The 23228-nt window shown below is 40.6% G+C and overlaps 1 protein-coding gene across 1 annotated transcript in view; it reads right to left on the bottom strand.

Moving 5' to 3' along the window:
* LOC129102819 (chondroitin sulfate proteoglycan 4-like) overlaps window positions 1-23228 on the bottom strand; it is a 29024-nt gene extending 5796 nt beyond the window's left edge. Inside the window, 13 exon segments of the mRNA XM_054613090.1 lie at window positions 191-367; window positions 735-917; window positions 1047-1250; window positions 1405-1485; window positions 1768-2259; window positions 2634-2726; window positions 3135-4460; window positions 5113-5221; window positions 5637-5758; window positions 8115-8525; window positions 8681-9799; window positions 10494-10657; window positions 23033-23228. Coding sequence (XP_054469065.1) covers window positions 191-367; window positions 735-917; window positions 1047-1250; window positions 1405-1485; window positions 1768-2259; window positions 2634-2726; window positions 3135-4460; window positions 5113-5221; window positions 5637-5758; window positions 8115-8525; window positions 8681-9799; window positions 10494-10657; window positions 23033-23228 — 4677 coding nt within the window.

Raw genomic sequence — 23228 nt, 5'->3', positions numbered from 1 at the left:
AAGCAAATGTATCTGTCTAATTGGACAATTTCCCCAATTAAAGGTTTTGTCATTTTCTTATGATGTATATTTCCTTTATTTGATCAAAAACATATAAGTTATCCTATAAATAAAGGTGATGCAGTCAGACTCCCTCATTTGAGATGAAAACAATCACCATGTCCTATAGGTGTAAATCGTCACTCCTCACCTTCAGACCCTTGTTGGTTGTGACAACAGGAGTCTCATCATTGACAGGCATGACATTGATGTGAGCAGCGCAGGGCAGACTGTGCTTCCTGATTTCCGTCTGATTGGCCACAATGGTAAAGTTGTCTCTCAGTGTTTCGCTGCCATCGTGGATATAGGAGATGTATTCACGTTCCACCTGGAAAGAGAAGCCATTGTTGGAACTCCCAATGCGTGTGTGTGGCTTTTGACAAAGCTGGCTGTGTTCAAAATATTTGCATCTTTAGAAGCGACAAGATGTAATTTCATGGAGCTCAAGGATAACTTTTGTTGTTGATTTTTTATTTTAATATCCAAAACCTACTATATACCTAACAGGGTTACTGTCCCACTAAAGTGCTGCTTTGCTAAATTTGTATTGCTAGTGAACAAACCTTGGATCATCACCATTGGATCTCTCACTAAACATTGAAGTACAGCAAAAAAAAGTACAGTTTTTATTACCCTTCAATTTCCAAACCAAACCAAAGTTTAAAAAAATATCCTCTGTGTGTGCTTATTCAAACCTCTGTGTGAGTGAAAGCAGTGATTGGCATCCCCGGGATCCGGCTGTGCTCCAAGTGTCCATGTTGTGGTGGGACGATGACCTGGTACAGGAAGTTCATCCCTGAGAAGTGATGATTGGCCATCTTGATAATGTCAGTGGTCAGCGGCAGGGACGACCCCTCATCAAGGGTCAAGTCAGACACCTGCAGAACAGATGATACTACTGACTAAATGGTTGTTCCTCCTTTTTGTCAAAGTTTTTTTTCCTCTCCCTTTTCATGCAATTCTTTTCTTTTTCAAGGTCATCTAACATGCCGACACACATTCTGTACCTGTAGAGGGAGCAGGATGGGGATAATGTCAATCTCTAGCCTGATAGGTCCAACACTTGTGACCCCGTTGGTTGCACCCAGCAGGACAGAGTCGTTGGTGTGTCCTGCAGCCTGCTGATGGTAGATAATCAATCCGTGATTGAGGTCTTCCTGGGTGAAGGAATTTGTTGGCTGCTCTCTGATGCCCTACATGGAGGTACGGAGCAGACAAACTCATTAAGTGCTGTTTCCCTGCAAAATCTTTGAAACTTTAAAGCTGCAGTGTGCAACCGTTTGTCAGCTTTAAACCTACAGTTGGCTGTATTTGATGAAGGTGCAGCCATTCTCTTTTTTTGTCCTGTTGCTTGTTGTTGGGGGGAAACCGCTGTAGGAAGCCCAGGGAGGGCGGACTTTGGACAATAAAAACAATCTCTGAGGGCCTGCTGTCCTCATGAACCACCTGTTCAAACAGAAGGGAACAGTGCACTTTTGATATAAGCAAACCATTATTTATCTGTTTAGATATGAAAGTTAGGGAAGGTTATTGTGAAAGGTATGAAAATAAATGACTAAGATAGCATCTGTCAATATGAACACAGGTACAGACAATAAACCTTGATATGCTGAAAAGTCCTAGATGTAATTAATGTATCTTGCAATAAATAAAACACAAAAAGGCTGGAAAGTGACCACATGGTAACCAAGTAAAGGATAAGTAATATGCTTATGGTTACTAGCTTACCTCTAAGTGTTCCTTGCTTATGGAGACATACTGTCCCTCCGCCACCACCACTGGACGGTTACATATGACCGTTGGCGGCCTCTGGTGGCTCTCCAGGTAGATTTTTACCATCACTCCAATGTCCAGTTGTATCTCCCTCCTCTCTCTGTCCATCTTCCTCACTGTGCTCTTCTCCCTTGTCCTTGTGGTCACATTGAACCCATCTGAAAACTCATGGCTGCCGTCATGGTGATATACCAGGCGACCCTCCACTAAATCTCGCTGGGTGAATATTGAAATTGCATCTGCTGCTGTTACACGATCTCCATCAATAAAGCAGAGCACGCCGTGTTTAGGTGGAAGGAAGACCTCAAATGTCACTTCCTGCGGGTCTCGGATGTCAAGGTTGCTGATGATGCTGAGGTTGGCGGAGGTCAAGGTTGTGATCCCACCTTGCTGGACCATGAGGCCCGTGTTGTTTTCGACCTGAAGGTAAGGATCCTGCGCCATCACCTGCATCAGCCAGTTAAACAACAGAAAGATAAATGAATGATTAACAGCAGTGAACATCAGCAGGCTTACTTATGGTCTTCATAAGTCATCACTGGGGTTCATCATATTTAATAAGCAGCAAATCATTTGTAAATGCTATAAAAGCCTGTTAAAGGAAACCATAATACAAACATTTTAGCTATTAAAAAAATTACACGAAAATATAAATGTAAAAGAACCTTAATGCTGATCACTTATATTATATATACCTACCACAAATACTGCTTGACTATTATTATTTAAATGGCTAAACAACAGTGTAATAGACCAACATCACTGTAAAATCTGAATAAATAAAAGCATTAATACATCATGCATGAGGACATTATAATCACCTCCATCAGTGTTGAAACGTAATGTTTCCCATCTGATACGAAAAGCACAAAACGCCCAAAACTCACTCCTCTGTGGACAAACAACACTTTTTTCTGCGAGGAGAGAAAAGAAAAGATGATTATGACAGAAAAGTAAAAAGCATTAGCTGGGTTTAAAAAAAAAATGTAACTGAAGAAACACAAGTATTACAAGTTAAGTACAAGTTAAGTGCTTAGTATTTAGCAGTCAAAGGCAGCTGGATTTGCTGTTTTGGGATCTTCAAATAACATCTTAAAACCCCTCTCTCTATGTATCATTACATTTGTGCAACTTTCCAAAAATGATAATCCAAGAGCATTCATGCAGCAGCTAGTGTGTTGAGAAGAGGTGAGAATCTATGAAAGATTTTTTTTGTGTGTACAACAAAGTGCAACACATGAATACATTTGAGGACAGACTCTCCTTAAGTATGCGACCCTATCCCAGTTCACATGAATTTAAATGGACGACATTTAACTAACCTGCTCGAGGTCCCGTTGTGTGAATTCGTACAGCTTGTGACTGGTATCACTGGACAGCACCAGCTCTCCCATGGGAATCCCCCTTCGCGTGTACACCAACCAATTGTCCTCAAAGTCTGAATCGCCGTCCCGGTAACGAAGGTCATTCAACGTCACCAACCTCTGCCTATTGCGGGCTACATGGAAAACTTTATCGACAACCCTGACAGGTCTCTCATCATTGACAAGCTGCACAGAGATATTAAAGGTGTGTTCAGCTGTGTTTCTATCCTCCTTGCTTGTGTGTTTGTTGGGTTTGTAAACCATAATTTGAAACATAAAGGAATCCTGCTTGGTCTCGCTGTCATCGTGAACGTACATGATCCTCTCCTCAATGATATCCTGATTTGTGAATGTCACAATGTTATCGTTAATGGAAGTTGAGTTGGAAAGGTTGATTCTCCTCAACTGCCCGTGCCTGGGGCTCACCGTAATGCTGTAGTGGACCTCCCGGTTACTTGACGTGTGAGTGAACAGGATGTCTTTGTTGATGACCTTACTTCCTCCTTCCAGGGTTGAAAGACCTTTGTTTACAAGGGTGATGGCAGTCGACTGGGCTTTGATGTTGATTCTGAAGTCGTAAGCTGTTGAGTTAGCATGTGTTGAGAACACCTGAAAGCTGAACGTGTCTCTTGTGTCATCCTGAAGCATGTTGAGCAGCTCGTACCTCATCAAGCCATCTGTGATATTCTTTTGGCTAAAGGTTGAGTTCCTTTGTAGAGTTTTGTTGTCGAGGAATAGCTGCCCTTTCTTTGGAACTGTTAGAAGTCTTAAGTAGAGGTCGCTCTCATTGATTTTAACACCCTTGGAGATCACATGAAGGTCCTTGTGAGTGACAGCAGTAGACTGGACACCGTTGAGCTCCATCTTGCTTCGTGTGACCTTAAAGTGGATCCAGCGTACCATGATGGGGAAAACAACCTCCTCAGTGGCCCGGGAATCAATGCTGATTCTACATTTAAAGTGATCAGTGATGTTGCTCTGAGTCTGAACACCATGGTAAGTGCTGAGGTATCGGATCCGTTCTTTTTGTAGAAGCTTCTGAGAGAAGGAACTTGTCGGTTTCCAGTCGCCACTTGAGTGCAACCGCTGGAGCACACCATATTGTGGCAACTCTGTAACGTCATAGCGGATCTCCACTGCCTGATCATTCACATTAACTTGTACTGCGAGGTGAGTGGCTGTGATGATGGAAGCTCCACCTTGGTTCACCTCCAGGCCGGTGTTGTTCACCAGTTTGTGTTCGAGTGGCATGGCAATGATCCTCAAAACTACTGTATTGCTCAACTGTGCAAAGGAGAGGGAACAGGGAAACAGAAGATGTTATGATAACAAAGAGGATGAGATACGGGAGGAGGAAACAAGGGAGGAGATAAAGCAACAGGAGATTAGTAGAATAAACAGATTAGATAAACAGGAGCAGAAGTTTAATCAGTAGTACACTGTTTTGACAACCAATGTCAACTTATATAATGTGTGTGTGTGCAATAAAACAATTAACAACAGCTGTGCTTTGAGCCACATGCTAATGTCAGCATGCTAACATGCTCACAATGAAATATATGCCAATATATTGATGTTCATCATTTTAGTTAGCTAGCTAATATCCGTGAAGTAGCACTAAACACAAAGCATAACAAAAGGTCATGGGAATGTTGTTAGTTTTGCAGGCAAGTATTGGACAAAACATAGTGACCTGATGATGGCAGTATACGTGAGGAAAGGAATTGATCAATTAACTTGAGGGTGTGTGAATGTTCCAAATGTCATGGGAATCCATCCAATAGTGGGCAAGACATTTAACTTTACTTGTTTCTAGTTAGGGCCATTCACATTTTCGCTGCAGCCACTGTAAAAATGCCGGAACTCTATATATCACAACCTTTATGTTACAGCTTATAGGTTTATTGCTTCTTGGGCAAGATTATACATTATTTACCTTCTGCCCGTCGCTGACCCTGAGTGCCAGCCGGGAGGTGGGGACCCCAGTGTGGACAAAGCAGATCTTACCCTCCTCCAGATCATTCAGTGAGAACAAGTTAATGGCCCTGGAAGATAGATGCAATCCTGTTAACTTCCATGACCAGTTTTCCTAACTCTAAAGCTTGATTTGAAACATTAGCACATCTAGTAGCTGCTACCATGACTTTTGGATGGGTAGCCAGTTGCAACATCTAACAGTGGCTTAGACTGAATGCGGATTTTGACAAGCCCATATCAAAATATAGCAACCACAGATGTGCAGGGTCAGTAAACTTTTAGATATGTACCAGCAGATTCAACAAGCAGTGGCCACATCTTACAATTAGCTTTTGTTCCAACAGCAGGCATTTCACGGTTCATTTATTTTTGCATGGAATGTTTTGTTCCATCTAGTTATTTTAACTTTTATTAACCTCAGCCACTTATCCAATAGACCTCCACGGTTGGTTGTATGATTATTTGCAAAGCCATAGTACAAACCTGCCGAGGTATTCCTGGTGCTCAAGGTGGCCAACCTCAGTGTTGAGGTTTCCCAGGGAGCTGAACACCAGATCTGCAGGACTGCTGTCAGGGTCCCACACCTTCAGCAAATCCGTTGTCAGCTGGGGACATAGTGGCTGTTTACATTTTATTTTATACTTATGTAGCAAACATCCACGGAAAGATGATAAACTGAAATGTAATTAATACAACAATGACAAATTCTTAACTAATAAACTTCTTTCAGGAACTGCTCTTAAGACCCATAGGGCGCTAAATTGTTAGACTCTCAATTTACCATGTGCCTGGATTAACTCAAGATAAGACTTGGGGTCAATCTTGACACTCAAACCAATTTGTGAACTATAAGACCTTTGGAGAGGCTGAGTTTACAAGGTTTAATACCCCACCTTTTTTTTTTTACAATTGTCTACATTCCTAAGTAGCAGAAAGGCACAGAGACACATCCAATTGTGCTTAAACGACTTAAAGAAACTGAGTTTTGATGCAACATGTACCTTAGTAAGTAATAGGAAGAGTTCCCTCACGTGTGGATTTTGGACCTCCTGTTGACCTCTCTCTATTTCATGAATCCTGTTGATATAATCCTCATCTGTGAGTAAATTTGTTTCTATTTTGGTCAATTATTTTTGATATAGCGCATATTATTACTCATATATACTCAAACTAATAAAAAGGCCATTCATTTAATCATTTGGTAAGATCCTGCCTCATAAGTATTTTCATATGTGCATATATTCAACTTTTATTTCAGACACATGGGTCCATACAAAACAGATAAAACAACAACAAATAAATACAATACAATATGAGAACACGAAGACAGGTATAGTCATTGCAGTACAAAAGTCACCAATGGTTAAAAGACATAGAGACATTAGTACCAATGTTTCCGCAAACAAGAGGAATACCTTGTGTCACTTTGTGTTGGCTCAGTTAATACATTTATGATTGAGTTTTTTGAGTCAATCATTCGACATATAAATTTGTAAATCAAATTCCTCAAAACAGCGTAAAAAGTGGTTACCTTTCTAGTCACAAACATTTGACTAGCACTTGTCCATCTTGGGAGCTTGAGCAAGATTCCAAAAGCATCATTAAAAGCCACCTGAAGCTTTTTCATTTTTGCCTTACTGTAACTGCACCACAAGTGGGCTGTATAAAGTGTAGAGTACAGTAGGCTTTAAAGAGAGCTATTTTAACATTATCAGTGCACATGTGAAATTTACGTGCCAGCATATTGGCCTGTGCATACAATTTGCAACACTGGCGCTGCACATCATCATTATCAATTAGGTCATCCCTGATGATGTGACCCAAATATCTTACTTTATGTACCACATTTAGCTCTTGGCCGGCCAGAAAAAACGATGGAAAACGTAACTTCTGATCCTCCTTGGTTTTAGCGATTATAATAACGCTCTTTTTAGAGTTGAATAAAATGTCATTCTTGAGACCATAACATGAGCAGACTCTTAGCAGTTGCTGTAAACCGGCGCTAAAGGAGACAGGACCACTAAGTAATCAGCATACAACAGATGGTTAATAAGACTTTCCCCTATCATACATCCTGTCTTACACTCTTTTAACTTTTTAGAAAGATCATCCATATACAGATTGAAAAGGACAGGTGACAATATTCCACCATATGTTATGTTCCCAGGTTCAATCCTTGTATTTCATATATATTGTTTATCTACCTCAGCGTATCAAATTTACTTAATTTGTAAACCATTTACAAATTGACTCTGAACTGTTTTGTTTGCACTTGTTCTGATCTTGTTCTGTAGTCATACAAAACTCTCACCCAGGAAACTGATTTGTGCTGCTGAAATGTTAAATTGAATAATATTCATTAATTTATTATGACTATAGGTACACATGTATATCTACATAGGTCTGTCTGTGTCATGATAACAAAGTGTACCTATGTTGTGTAATTGTTTCATTCATTCAATCTTTAATTGATTATTATTTATTGAGTGATTTATATCAAACTATTTGGTATTGTTCTGCAGCTGAGATAGCTCAGCTTGCAAATACGAAATAAATCAAATAGACTGCTTAAGTAACGAATAATAATTCAGTAAAATAAGGATGAGTCAAATAATCAAGACAGTTAGAATGGGAGTGGTTTTCTGTTCCCACCATACACTGCACCCCCTTTCTCAAGAAGATAAAGCAAGAAGTCAGTCGTCTTTTCTTCTTCTACACCACACTACGACTCTAGACTGCCATGCTGAAGGTGATCTCTGAACCTTACCCACTCAGTTCGCCTGCAGCCTTCCTTCACATGGTTTCTAAAATAACGCAAATATGATTGATAACTTTGAATACGGCACGCCAGATCCCTCCCTCGTGGCTCTTAATTCATTATTATTCATTACATCTGCTACAAGCAACCACGCTACACTGAACACACTCACACTAAGCATCCGAATGTTCTGCTGTACCTACCTGTCGTTTGGACTTCTCCAACAGTGTGAAAAGGTTTCCCTCCGGCAGGCTGAGCACAGGTGCATCATTAACAGGACTGATGCTGATATCGAACTGATGCAGGCGGTTACCCTTCAGAAATACAGGAGGTGCCTTCTTATTTCTGGTGAATACTGAAAACATGAAGAAGTCATGCTGGTCCTCTGAACCACTGTGGACGTATATCACACGGCCCTGCCACAAGTCCAGCATACTGAAAGTGCGGTCGACCTCTCCTGCTCCTGTTGTTATAGTCCTCTCCTGCCGCTCGCCCAGGATCCCATCAGGGTCAGGAGTGAGGTCCAGCCGGAGCTGGCCGTGAACAGGCTGCCCCTCAATGCGGAACATCAGTTGGGACTGATGAAAGCCCAACTTCCGAAAATCCAGATTCACCTAAAAGGCAATGCAAAAAGGAACTGACTTGATGCTGTTATGTGAAAACAACATTACTCCATGTTATTTTTAGTGACAATGATGTATAAGAAACCTGTCAAAAAACTTTCTAGTGACAACTAAAATACAGATCAGCAGAAGTCAACCAGTCCTACCCTTATATGTTTGGGCTCCAGTGGCGCCCGGCCTCCCTCCAGAACTTCTAGCTTACTCAACAACAGAAAGTTAGTGTTCTTCTTATTGTTGGTAATTGGTTGTGTGGTTGTAACATCAAACTCGGGATGATCTGTTGGGCTAGTGGTGGTCAACGCATTTGGAACCTGCCTGGTCTTACAGCCTACAGTGATGTCCTTGGTGATGGCAGCATGAGGTAGGCCTGTTCTTTGAGTGTTCACCCTAATTTCCCGGAGGCAGCCTTTAAAGGAGCCTCCTTGCACAGCAGGTTTACCCCCAGGCACAGTGGACAACAACCCAGCTTGCCTTGCCTCTCCCCGGGCTTCTTTGTTCAGCCCTCCCAGGAAGAGAGGCCCTTGAAGCTGGATGACCTGGAGCTCCAGACTTAGGGTGGCCTTAACCAACTCCTCACCCACCTTCAGTTGGATGCTGTTAGGCAGCAGGTGCAGCTGGATGGGGTACCATGTGTGGTTGCTGTGAACATACGTTAGAGAACGCAGCTCAGTCTTACTCCCCTCTCCATTTCCTACCGTGGCCACCATGTTACCATCTCTGATCTCTATGGCAACAAACCCTCCCTGGTTCCCAGAGCTATACAGAACCATGCCATCTTCTCCTCTTGCAGGGGGAAACAATTCACATTCAAACACCCCCTCCTGGGGCCCCTCCCAGGGCGGGAGAGTGATGAAAGCTTTAGAGCTGAAAAAGCTGACAGAATCTTCTTCCGTTGCAGAAAACTGCGGACTACAGCCCAGAGATACCTCGTGGACACTCTTGTACCCAGAATAAGGCCTTAGGCTGGACAACAGGTTATGTTCATTGAACACAACTTCATCTACACAGCCTCGAAACCCAGCGGAGATGTTGAGAAGGAATGGGTGGTTCAGTCCGGCTGTCCCGCCAACAAAAAGCCCGTCCTCAACACTGAGCTCCAGATCTGGTCCTGGCATACGGAGGCTGGTGTGAGAGTTTCGGTCCACGGTCATGTTGACATTATGGTGGTCATGGGTCAGCTCCATGGAGTGCCACGCCAGGTCGTTAAGATGAATGCCCTTTTCTGAGCGTAGTGAGCGCTCACCTGAGCCAAGGTCCAGACGGACCTGAGGGATGGGGGGGGGAGTAGAGAAAAGGGTGAGGAAAGGAGAAATAAAAGGTGATAACCAAGACAAATTAAATTCAATGTCTTTCTTTTTTTTTTCTTTGCCAAAATTGAATTAGTAGGAAAGAGCAAGACTTATAAAAGCACAACATGGTGATAAGATCTTGAATGTGCACAATTCAAAACAGAATCAAGTGACTTGTTTACTGTGGTGGACGATTATTTAACACAATAGCAACCAAACTCTTTGGTGGCTCCCTTGCAATGTACTTTGAGTTTTCATTCAAATATTTTGGTCTTCTCTCTTAAAGTTGTTCATGAAGGAACTTGTTCTGAAAGTGCCGGGGGGATATTTGTTTCTCTCTGCCAGCAATCCGACACCGAGCTGTGTTTGTTCAGACTTCTCTCTGTCTCTCTTGAGGATAGTTAATGGCAATTTATTAGCTAGAATGGCCCAAGGGACACATATTTTCTCTCTTGTTTTAAAGGTTTGAGGTATCTTAAAGTGAGAGCCACTGAACAGCTTTTATTTGAACTGATTTGTATTTATATTACTAATATCCTAATGGTTTTCCCCTAACACAAAAAAACTGTCAACCCATTTTTGTTCTTTAAAGGAACAATAAACACCAATAAGATCCCTGTCAGTTGCTTTAGACAGGTGTGCTACTATCCTAATATGTGCTCTAGCCTACCTGCAGGCGCCCAGAGATGAGCTCCAGCACCAAGAAGTCTCTGCGTCCAGCTGCCAAAAACAGGATGCCTGCCTGACTCGAGGTTCGAAAACGCACATGGAGCAAAGTCTGAATGGACGCCTCCACTGTCCGCAGGTGGATGTAGCCATCTCCGTAGAATGACACTACAACAATGAACAAGAAGACAGGTAAGAAGATGAGGTTTTGGCTGTTGCCATAGTAGTTTTCCATCAAGGTAACAATTTGCTGAACTTCTAGTTTTTACACAGATAACAATTTTTAGTATTCTATAATGGCATCTATTATACTCTATTATTTTTTATTCAATCACATTATCATTTATATCTGTATATTAAAACCCCCAAATAATGAAATGAACATTTGGGGACCAAAGGCATTATCCCAGCAAAGGCTATTCCATTAATCTGTATTGACCAGCTTTCCAATGTGGTGTCTACTCTGCACTTTATACCTGCAATTTAAATCAATTAATGACAACTAATGCATTCTGGAGTGGGTCATTCCGAAATTAGGTTTCCCTGTTGACCCAGATGACGCAGATTGGACATTTAGGACACATTTGTCAGACAGAGCTGCTCTGAAAGCACAATCACACAGCACACATGTCTGTCACAGCATGTAGCTAACTCAGATTGGTAACCCATGATCCAAATGTAATTAAAAATATGTAATGACTATTGATATTCCACTAATATTGCATCCTCATGCCAGATATCAGCTAGTTTGAATTTGTAACATTTAGCCAAAAGTCTATGGCCATGCCAGATGAGTGCAATGCAAATATCAGTATGCTAACATGCTCACAATTACAATGCCTACTACTGAAGTTTATCAGGTATAATGTATATCATGGTCGCCATCTTAAAAAAAACAAAAACAGCTGAGGCTGATGGGAATGTCACTAGTGGTATCTTAAGGGATGCCTGTAGTGAAAACAACACAAAGGTCCACCTCATGGTGGTGATTGAGGAAAAGTAAGGGGGTCTCCAAAATCATCATGATACATTATCTGGGAGCCGTGAGTGTTTGCACAAATTTGTATGCAATCTATCTAATAGTGGTTGAGATAACAAAGTCGTGGACCAACCAACCAACCAACCAACCAACCAACCAACCAACCAACCAACCAACTGTCTATCCATTGTCCATAGAGTCTGAAGCCCCAGTAAAAATAAGATACAACACTTTTCCATTCTAGGGTTTTATAATTGTGTCTATATGTAATTACACTGGACTTGTACTTAATAGTGAAGCCAGTGTACCCGGGACTCACATCTGTGAATGAAAAAAATATAAAGCAGTCTTCATTTCAATCAATTTGACCAATAAAGCAGCTGTTGCAGCTATTGGAACACTTTGTTAAAATGACTGTCAGAGAAAGAGAGAAAGAGAGAGAGAGTGTGTGTGTGTGTGTGTGTGTGTGTGTGTGTGTGTGTGTGTGTGTGTGTGTGTGTGTGTGTGTGTGTGTGTGTGTGGTTGGGGGTGGCTGACACTCTTAAAACTCGATAAAGCTCTTCAAACAGTACAGCAGTATGGAATGGTTGTGAGACTGAACACCGGATACGAAAGAAATGAAAGAAGTATTTCAATGATTCAAATGAAACACAGAGATTCAGACTCAGATAAAAGAGTTAATTGGCCAGAGGGGGAGAAAAACCGAAACCGCAACATTTTATGAACAAATTACTCTCAAAAGCTGCTGTGTGCAGCTCAACAACACTACAGTGAAATTACATTGCAGCCAATAATTTACTTTACCACATCACACACAAACAAAACTCACAAAAAGACAGCAACAGATGATAGACTTTTACCTGTAGGGGAATTACAACCATTTAACATTTAACAGTGTTCAGTCTCTTAATATTGGTTTTCTTGCATGCATGTGTTTAAAGCATCTGCCAAGTTGGCTAACACTGCTTATTCATTTGTTAAATTACAGATTTTGTTGACTGAAACAAATTTTTGTAAACTTTTTGGCTTAAATTAGGAAATGTAATTGTGGTTTACATTGAATAATTGATTTTCTTTTTGGAGTACAAATACTTTTTTTTAAATGGATATAAAAAACCGGAGGAAATGATCATCTTTTACATCCGTTCTTCTGCGCTCCACGCTGTCATTCATTAAATGCATTGGTATCGTTTATCATAATGGCTTATTATTTTATTTCTTTTAAATCCCTTCTGATTTGGAAATGCACTGCTTGCAAAATAAATGTAAAAAATTTGGTACCAGACTGATGCCAGTGAGAAGCACTCAGTCAGCAGTCCGGCCCAGCATGCCGCTCTGCATAAAGCCCATAAGCCTGCTGTCAGTATAACCCATGCCTGTCCATTTATCTCTAATCTGCCTCTATGATACCAGTGAACATTGGATTATTAGTAATCTTCCTACAGTGACGGACACACCTCCAATGTGAGCGCAGGTCCTTAATGCTCTGTCATGAGCAGGTGAATGGACAGAGAAGTGTAAGATTGCGGCCATGAAATGTTACCCCTGCATATGCAGCCACTTGTGTTGGGGAAGGGTCGACATTTTAAGGAAAATTATTAAAATGTTATCAGAAGTGTTGACTAGGAAGTTGTCCACTCACAGTGCTGTTCCAGCTCTGAGATGGCTTGTCAAAACTAATTGAAACACTAATTGAACTCTTAGAAACGTAGTTTAGATGCACATTTTTTTTCCCATTAGCAATAAAATGCATTTTAAGGGAATACAGGAAGAAACTTGTGAACGATGACACTGTTTTGTTGCACTTGTTTTAAGCAAGTTATACCACTAGTGGAAAACTATCTTATAAACCAGGTGGTTGAGCAGCGTGACATTAGATCAGGTACCTGTGCCCCTGTCTTTATATTATCATTATTCAGCAGCATATTGCCATATGTATTAGACTTATTAGACTGGATTAAACATTAAGCTGCCAACTGTTACAGACACATTTTAACTCAATCAATTGCTGTAAACTCCATTTGCAACATTATTCCCATCATTTCCAGTGCCAATTCATCCAAGGTGGATTGGAATCCACTTCAGGACCGAAGGAATGCTAAAAGTTGACTTTAATAAATATGCACTAAGAACCATTAAAAACTATAGTTGCATGCAGTTTGCATGCTTCTAGAATGGAAACATTTTCACAACACTTTCAGTTATATTATATCAATGTTACCCATAATTCACCTGTTGAATAATAATTGTTCTCAGTTAACTTTTGCATCTCAGTCAAGAGAAAAGCTGAATATGTCTGCAGTGCCTTACCTCCATGAACGTGTCCTGCAGAAATCAGCAGGAGCAGAAACAGATCAGCAACAAGCCTCCCCATTGTTAGTTAGGCCTTTAAAATCTAACTTGCATTTAGTTAAGAGCAACATCTGGCTGCTTGATTTTGCCGTCCATTGTTGTTACTGCACAGCACTGGCCCTCATTTCAACCACTGGCAGCTTCTACACAGCCTCTTCTTGATTTGCTGGCTTTGGCTTACAGTCTTACCTGTGCCTGCTGGCAAATCACAGCGAGGTGGAGCTCCACCCTTGGATCCTCCCCTTGGCTGATGTGCTGCTTAGTATCGAAAATGAACACAAGGGGGAGGTGTCACAACACAAACAAAGTCAGAGAGGAAGAGAAAAAATGAAAAAAGAAAATAATGTTCGAAGGGGCTTTATAGAAAGTGCAGGAGATTGTTTGTGTATTTCATTTCATGAGAGACTGATGATGAATCACCCTTATAGTTAGACTATTGAAGACAAAGATGAGACTCATTTAGAAAAATTAAGAATGGTAGTATATTCTGATTGAGCACCCATCGCAATCTGTCTTACTCTGTCTTATGATGAGAGGAATTCAGCATCAGCTGCTGTCAAAGGTTAACACCAAAATGAACAGCACTGAACGAGGACAATTATTCAGTTATTTGTCATTTTCCTCGATGATTTATTTTTAACATGGGATGTTGCGAATACAAGCGTTCTTGGGATGTCTGTTGCTAATAGTTTTGTACGTCAAAGGGCTACTGTGGCATCCTGGCCGCAACTGAATAACAAGTTCTCTGCTCCAAAATTATAAATAACTTTTTTATAATCAGAAAGATTGATCACGACCAAACCATTATGAGAGACAAGAGACTCAAAGCAAATATATAGATAATCCTCCTGATTAGGCCATAACGAGGGAACTGTCAGCCTCTGTAATCATCGTTCCTCTAAAATGAGTTGAGTATACTACTCAAAGTGTAACATAACACTAGGTCCACTTTTAGTTCATAGATTTAAGCTTTAATGTAGTTCATCACTTTATTATAATGTTGGTCCTCTGCCACAGCAGTTCTTTAGCTTTTTTCAGAAGAATATTGATTGCAATTTCCCTCTGGATCAATCAATAAATAATAAACGATCAAATAATCTGACATAGCCCTGTGACATCCTACACACCGGGTGTACCCACGCTCTCCGCAACAATAGATATGTTCATAATGAATAGAAATCTGTAATGTTGCATTGTACTCCACACCCCCAATGTACAAGGCAACATCACGTTCACTCTGAATCGCCAGCCTATCAGGACATATAAACAAAGAGTAAACCCTCTGCAGTGCACAGACTTTGGAGTTATATGCCATTTGCCAAGAGATTTAAAGCATGCGAAGGAGAGTAGTAGTGGTATTATTATTCAACAATAAGACAACAGAAGCTGTGATTTACAGTGACATTAAAATAGCTAAAGGGGGTTTTTCATGCTTGACAACATAGCTACTATCAGTTTCCTCTAGCTGTTGTCACTTGCCAGCAATATCATTTTTGTTGCAGTGCAGCCCATTAGTTGCCGTGTAACCAAGCTACACTTTAACAAAAAATATATTGCTAGCAATTGACAACATAGCGAGAGAAAGTGAGCATTAAAAGGCTATAAATAAAAACATTGCGTCGTGGTAGTTTGTCCGCTTTGGATTGAAATAAAAGGTATTTCTCCATCAAAGCAACATAAAAAAGGTTCCCTGGCTGCTTTTACATAAATCGCTGTAGGCTTCTTGCGCAGGCATCTTTGTGTTTTCTTGGTGCATTTATTGAATGACTCTTGACTGTTCTCATCCAGGCTGATGATCAGGTCTGAAGAAAGGATAACATAGTTGGTTTAACAGTTCAGGCTTTGTTTATTGACTTTTCCAGTGTTTATTTTTATTTTTATCTTCCTCCTCTATCCTGACCATCTCTTCCAACCACTTGTCCACATTTAGCCCACCCAGTAAACCAAAATATGCCACAATTAAACATTCAATCCGACATTTGTAATCTCGCCAAAAAACAAATGCTGCAGTTATGCTATTGCAATACTGTCAGAACTGTGTGTTATTTTAAGGTGTTCGGATGTGGCTCAGCCAATCGTATAAAGAACCGGAACTTTCCATTTTACAAACTGTATTTTCCAATACAGGAGAAAATAAGGGAGATACAAAGAAAGAAAGAAAACATTGATGCGAAGAGTGGGACTGTGCAAGGTTTGCTAAAACATAAACGAGAGAAAGAGAGAAAGAGAGAGAGAGAGAGAGAGAGAGAGAGAGAGAGAGAGAGAGGGGAAGTAAAAGGGAACAAGAGGTTAAAAGAGGGAAATGCCCTGTGGCCGATCGAGGTAAAGTGGAAGTTTGGGTGTGATTGCTAAAATGCAGGACACACTCCCTAGTCCGTATCCTGAACCCCTCCCACCCTTTAACCTACTACCTCTACACACACAAATACACACACACATTGAAATGGGCCGTGAGGCTGCAGCTTGAGAGAGTTTGGTCCATTAAAATGTTGAAAGAACACACATAAGGGCTTTTATTCAGCTGCTGATTCAAACTCTGCTTGGCTCGCTCATGAGAGGAGTGATGGGTTTAGGTTTAGTTCCCAGGGTGTTGAATAATAGACTCTGCAGCCTGGTTTCTTAGACGGAGGGGTCACACCCAAAAATGGGTCACAGTTCAGTGGTGGCGGGTCCCCTCATGACGAGAGAGGTGGTGTGTTTTAATGAGCCTGGATCCCACGCTGAGAGGATTAGCGTCTTGTCTTTTGGGCTGGAAAAGTATTTTAAGTGCTTTAAAAAATAAAATATTTAAGCTAAACTAGCAGACAACTGAATGTTTATGTTGAGCTTTAATTTCTACATTTCACAGGAATTATCTTTTCTGGGCTGTTCACAGGGGAATTTCTGATGTTAAATGCAATTTATTTCACAAATGAATCACATATACATACAAGGTTGTCAGTAAAGTGGTTTTGCCTAAGTCCCTAAAAAACTCCAGCAGATATTTTGTTAGCAATTGGTGCTATTGGGTAAGAAATGTAATATCCAATATTTTAAAAATAGATTTTAATCATCAAATTAAAGAGAAATCAATCAATTAATCATAAAATTTACACCTGTAGGATTATTTGCTGTGTGTACATGTTTTTCTATACACAAATACACTTGCGATGCTCAGCATTCTCATCCAATTGAATAAAACTGTTTGCTGTTTGAGACGTTTGTTGCCCTTTGAATTTCTCCCTCTACAAAACACAAACTAAAGCTATGAAACTGGTATAATGCAAGGTAGAGAACAGGAACCACCTGGCTGAGGACAAGGCAAACAGCGTAGACCAGGAAGAGATGGTGGATTGGGACCGATTTAACCCCAGCAGCAGCTAAAAAAACAAAAACACACCACACAGCTGGATGGGCCAACCTAAAAGGTCACTGCTTCTTACACATATCACCAACAATTTGCTGTGTGCACAACTGAACATAGTTAAGAAGCGAAAAGAGAAGAAAACAGAAAGCAAAACCTGCTTTCCTCCTAGAAAAGTAATGAACATAATCCTCCTTCCTTTCTCACCTCGGTGTGTTTGAACATTTGTTCATGCTTAAACAAGTGTCAGCTCCAGTTTTCACAAAGGAATTTGATACAAATCTATTGATTTTTGGGTTGCAAAAAAAGCACTAAAAAAAGACAGCACATTATCCACCTGTGCAGCCAAATATGAATGAGTCACAGTGTTTTTGATATGGGAGTAAAAATAAAGTTAATGGAAGAAAGCTTAAAACCCTGTGTGTGGGCTCCGGTATAAAACCTTGGCCTCCGCCTGTAGTCCACTTCCAGTATAAATACAGTAATTGAGTGACACATCCATCTTCTATTTATGAGCTGGTTGCATAAGAGAGAGAAAGAGGAGGAAGGCAGAAACGAGCTGTGGAGAAAGGCCAGAGTCTCAGAGCGAGAGAAAGATCTGCAGATGATATTCAGAAAGAGGCTGTCAGAGAGGTTTAGAGGGTCAAGGTCCAGAGATAGACGATAAAACCATAAAGAACACAGATAATTAACAAGCTGCATTTTTTTTCCTTGTGCTCTGGGCATTTTTAGCATTTTGCTTAAATATCATGACATTTTTAACAAAAGTCAACAAATAAGGCTCAGGACAGTTAATCCTGTCTAGTGAGGGGAGTCCATGTTTGTGTATTTGTGAGGGAGGCCAAGTGTGCTCTCTCCATCCCTAGCAACAAGTTGTAACACACACCATGCTATTCACAGTCAGTGTGTTGATCTCTGCGTGTGTGTGTGTGTGTGTGTGTGTGTGTGTGTGTGTGTGTGTGTGTGTGTGTGTGTGTGTGTGTGTGTGTGTGTGTGTGTGTGTGTGTGTGTGTGTGTGTGTGTGTGTGTGTGTGTTTGTGTATACCATCTCCAGAGGCACTTCTTCAAATGTTTCAGGGAGCCTTTTAGATATTTGATATTTCTCTCCTAAAAACATGCAACGCGATGCTGGGACCAGCTGCTACCTTTGCTTGGGGACACATAGAGTCTTTGTGTGTCTGTGTGTGTGTGTGTGTGTGTGTGTGTGTGTGTGTGTGTGTGTGTGTGGGTGTGTGTGTGTGTGTGTGTGTGCCCATGTGTGAAAGTGATTGAGGTATGAGTCATTTTGAGTCATAGCTTCTCTATTTAGCTCACTTGTTGAAAGAGAAGAGAAGACATAATAAGACGCAAGAAGAGAAGAGGTGATAATAATCACACAGACGGGACATATAGCATAAGACGAGAAGTAGTTAAAATTTAATTATTAGCCAAAGAAAAAAAGAAAAAGACAAATAGAAGTAGTGCTTTAGCTAGGTATCTTTAGCAAACAGCTGTCCATCAGACCAACTCCTCATCCTCTCCTACCTCAGATTAAGTTTTGTTTTGGATCTCATCTTGGCTAGGTATATGGTTTTACTAAGATCTGTGTTAGCATTCTAATATTTGGTTATTAGCACTAAACACAAACAGCTGAGGCTGACGATATTGTCATTAGTTCTGCAAGTTTTGGTCCTAAACTTGTTTGTTTTAACCTGATAATGATGTGAGATAAAAAGTTGAGGGATCACCACAATTATTGCAGATCCTTCTGAGTGGAACCAATAGACCAACACGCCAACCTTGCTGTCCCTGGAGCCATGTCATATAAAATCCATTGACTCAAATCACTACCGTCGTCTTAAAATCACTTTCATTTTCCTCTCAGCCTTACCAGCTTGTAAAACATATTTTGTTCTGTTAAAAAACAAAGTCAGCGAACATCTGCAAGATCAGCAATCCCAGTGATGAGTGACGGGAAGGGAAAGTGCAGAGAAGGAAGGATGGGAAGGGATAAGAGGAAATGACCTGTTGTCTCACAATGTTAAAATGGAAAAAAGGAAAAGAAATGGAAGAAGCCTGATTTCTTTATGCAATGTTAAGCTCGATAAACACATCTAAGAGTTATGATGTTTTGTAAATCCTGTTTGAAACAAATGTACAAGGAAATCACATCTTGGTCTTCAGAAATATATTTTTTTTAGTTCTTAACACTTTCAACACACACACACACACACACACACACACACACACACACACACACACACACACACACACACACACACACACACACACACACACACACACACTTTAACAAGCTTACAAGCGTACTGACATACTTACAAATACAAATATTTTCAAGTATTCACATGACTCCCTCAAGTTGCACGTACCATTTTGCTATCTCTTACACACACAATCACACACTGCTTCCCTGACACAATATCATGCTTCCAGCTGAGGATTGTTTTGCTCTCATTTCAAATCTTCCTTCTCCATCACTGTGACAAAAGTCAGCCCCAAACACAATGGCTGCCAGCAGCTGGTGGCCTGACTCACTGCCAAACCATTTGACCCTGCAGCTTATCAGACGTTTAACATCATTAAAGACTTTTAAGCAAAATAATATGAGTCACTGCTTCTGTTTTTCCTACCAACAAGTGCTGGAACGATTAAAAAATATATGAAAGCCACAGTTGATTGTGTCACTCACAAAGCTAGACTTCTAAGTGCTTGTTGCACGCATTTACGGTTGAACAGACCATTCATACATGCGATCAATAACGCGCAGAGGACACAGTAGTTTAACTGTGCAACCTACTGCCACAACTTAGAGGGGTTAGTTGGTTTTCAAACATCTCAAACCTTCCTGTGTTCTCGCAAGTGGGCCGGAAATGCGTTTCACATCATGTGCTGTACCCGAAGCTAATATCTGGTCTGTATAGTGAACTTTTCCCATGCAAAGTGTAACTGGATTTTCTATGGTGATTCAATTTCTGACTATACGATTCCCTCACCGAAAGATTTCTGCTGGAGGGTTGGGCATTTTTTAATACCAAGAACAAGAATCAAAAACAGCAAGCTGAAAATATGATCATGATCATGGAGCGAAATTCAAAGGTCACTTACAAATAAAGTATTCATTTCATAAACACACCAAACTGTTGACAGCAAATAGAAAATAAGTGTTTCACTTTCTGTAGCACAAAAAAGGTTAAACTGTTCTGTCTATATACTGCTGTGTTATTATTTATGTCTTTTTACACCTACAACTAGATGGACAAAGTGCTTGAGACAAGCTCCACCACCCATATAGTTTTCAAACCGGAATTTCAGAGATTCCTTCGACCCCAGTTAAACTAGAACAACCAGTACAAAAACTCCAGACCGTCTTGTCTTTTAAAAAACAACAGTGAGCCTGGGAAGACAGGCTGGTTGAGGTATATATGAAAGAGCCAATTGTAAAGTTGAACTAATTAGGAGACGAACGAATGAGACTCACTGACAAAAACTGGGGTCAGGGGGTCAAACTGCAACTTGCTCATTAAGTGATTTAGATATCAACTATTGTTGTCTTCCAAACTGTCAAATTTTTGGGGGAGACTTCTAATTTAGTTTTATTCTAATACAGAGATCATTCACTACTTGAACTTATTGACAAAAAGCAAGCGACGCTAAGCATGAAACAGAAGTTATACTGTGAACGACTGTTAACTGAAAGTTGCTGCACGCTGTGATGAGGCCTGATCATAGATTTTGTTGCGAAGCCAGAAGCCTATAACAGCATTACTGACCGTTGATATGGACAACAGTCATCATTTTGTATGATAAAATCTTGTGTGTTGCAATCAAGACATGTGCAAATACTTTTTCTTCTATCACAGAAGGAATATTAAACAAAATCAGCTCAAGTCTCCAAAGCGTGGGTTTTGGCTTTGGTTTGGTCAGATAAATTGTGAGAAAAATATCTGGTGTTTGCTGTTGTTTCTGGGTATTGGACGAAAGATGTTTAACTTCCTGAAGCCACTCAATTATTGTGTGTGTTCCCATGGGCAGTGTACATTTAGCTTAGATCATATCTAAGAGCTATTGGGACTCAACCATACAGAGTGGCTGACCAAAGCTATGAGCAAAAATCAATCCAAAGACACAAGGCGCCGCAGACTGTAGAGTTGATTATCAGTGGAATCTGTAGAACCAGCATCTTTGTCACATTCCACCATTCTTGCTGGGGATTGAACTTTCCCTAATTTCCCCTTTAAACTGATGTTTAACCTTAAACTAGGCTACTAGTTTAAAAGTAAGACAGCACTTAAAAGTGAACACAGTTAAATCTCTACGTTTTATATTTGTGTATATTGTAAGAGCCATTTGAAATTGTTAATCACATTTTTCAAGGATCAAATTGTATTTTAAATTCTGCAGCAATCAACATATCCCCAGTGTTTGATCTGTTTGCCGGGTAAACAATGCTCCACCCCAACCAAGTGTGTGGTGTAATATTTGATGAAACACCAGCGGGGACTGTGGTCTGGAAAAAGTCATGGTTTGACCTTGCTTATACCATTAGTATTTTAGTGGGCAATTTTGATTAATTGAGCCTTCAGGTGTTAGGCCTGCTTCATTGATTTATAGCATGCTAGGTTGCTATCTTATAGTTGGACAACTAGCTGGCTAGCAGGCTTGGGTCTTACAGTGTCCTCATTTCTTGCATCTTAAAACATCTAATCTGCAAAATCACAAAATAAAAATAAAAATATATTCTTACTGTATTAACTGCCATGGAATACTATAGCCAGTAATAATAACTGTTCTTTTGTAATGTGGTTTTGCTTCACTTTGAAACACTTTTTTTAAAGAGCAAAAAAAAACACTTGGATGACCACATAAAAAAATCTAAGTCACCTGTGAGGTTTACAGCCACCCAAACACAGACTCGAGATCGCTCGGTGGCCAGAGGTTTAGAAATGTTAAGCCCCTCCCCCTAGACCAACCAACCCTTGATTGAATCATTTATCTTCCGTTAATACGGAAATGTACTATCAGTTCCTAGATTAAAAAAATACAACAAATGAAATGATCACCATTTCACAGTAAAATAGCTTTAATAAACCCCAAAACTTTGACACACTTTCCTCAATAAGGTCAAATAACCTATAATCCAATTAAACACGGTATCTTCCGCCATCAGCACACATGCGCAGGACTGCTGTGGCTTCTATAAAAACAGCACTACGAATTGGCTCTGTTTCAGACCCAGGGACTGTGGACGAGAGGAACATTAGTTACATGTCATGTTTTTGTGAAAATCATGAATGCAACTGAAGGATTACATGCTCATCTAAGAACTAAGGCCATCTTCGTTCTTATGAAACAACTCTCAAATCAAGTTGGATGAACTGAGAAACAATTGGCAGTCTGAATGGAATTTTTCTGTTTTGTTTTTGTTCCTGAAAACTTGACATTTCAGAGCTGCAATGTCTCCACAAGATATGGACAATATAATGTAGAAACTTTTATAAAAGAACCACTTCTTAAACTTTGTTGCAGTCAACTGCAGTATTGCTGATCCTAGAAACTGTCGAACAATTCATCTAGTGTCAGTTACTTAAGAGAATTATCCAACTCATCTTTCAAGCCAAACTGATTTCAGGGGTCTAAATAGTTTTGGGGGGGGAAAAAAGGAGCTAACCACAGACACAATCCCATAACAAACCTTCTGTCCCAAAACACACACACACGCCTCTCAAGTCTGGGACGAAGTGGCCGGAATAAGTAGACAACATGCAAACGCAGACAGGCAGGAATGTTTTGCTGTGACTCGTTAGTGACGCACTATTTGTTGTTGAGCCACGCTGCAGTGCACTTATTGTTGAGGAGGGACCCTTCGCACTTGTTGGAGGAGGGGGAGAGTGGGGAGGGGGAGGGTTTCTGTTGACGAGGGTGTTCTCCTTTCGTTTCCTCCTTTCCCTGAAAGGCCCCGGACCCCCTCCCTCAGTCTGTCTCCCTCCCACTCCCCCAGATCTCATGTTGTTCCTAATATCTTTCCTGTACAGGGTTGGGACCTGTTCCCACACCATGTAAGACAT

The sequence above is a fragment of the Anoplopoma fimbria genome, chromosome 14, assembly GCF_027596085.1.
Source record: "Anoplopoma fimbria isolate UVic2021 breed Golden Eagle Sablefish chromosome 14, Afim_UVic_2022, whole genome shotgun sequence".
Classification (NCBI taxonomy): Eukaryota; Metazoa; Chordata; class Actinopteri; order Perciformes; family Anoplopomatidae; genus Anoplopoma; species Anoplopoma fimbria.
This window is presented reverse-complemented; position numbering and strand designations above follow the sequence as displayed.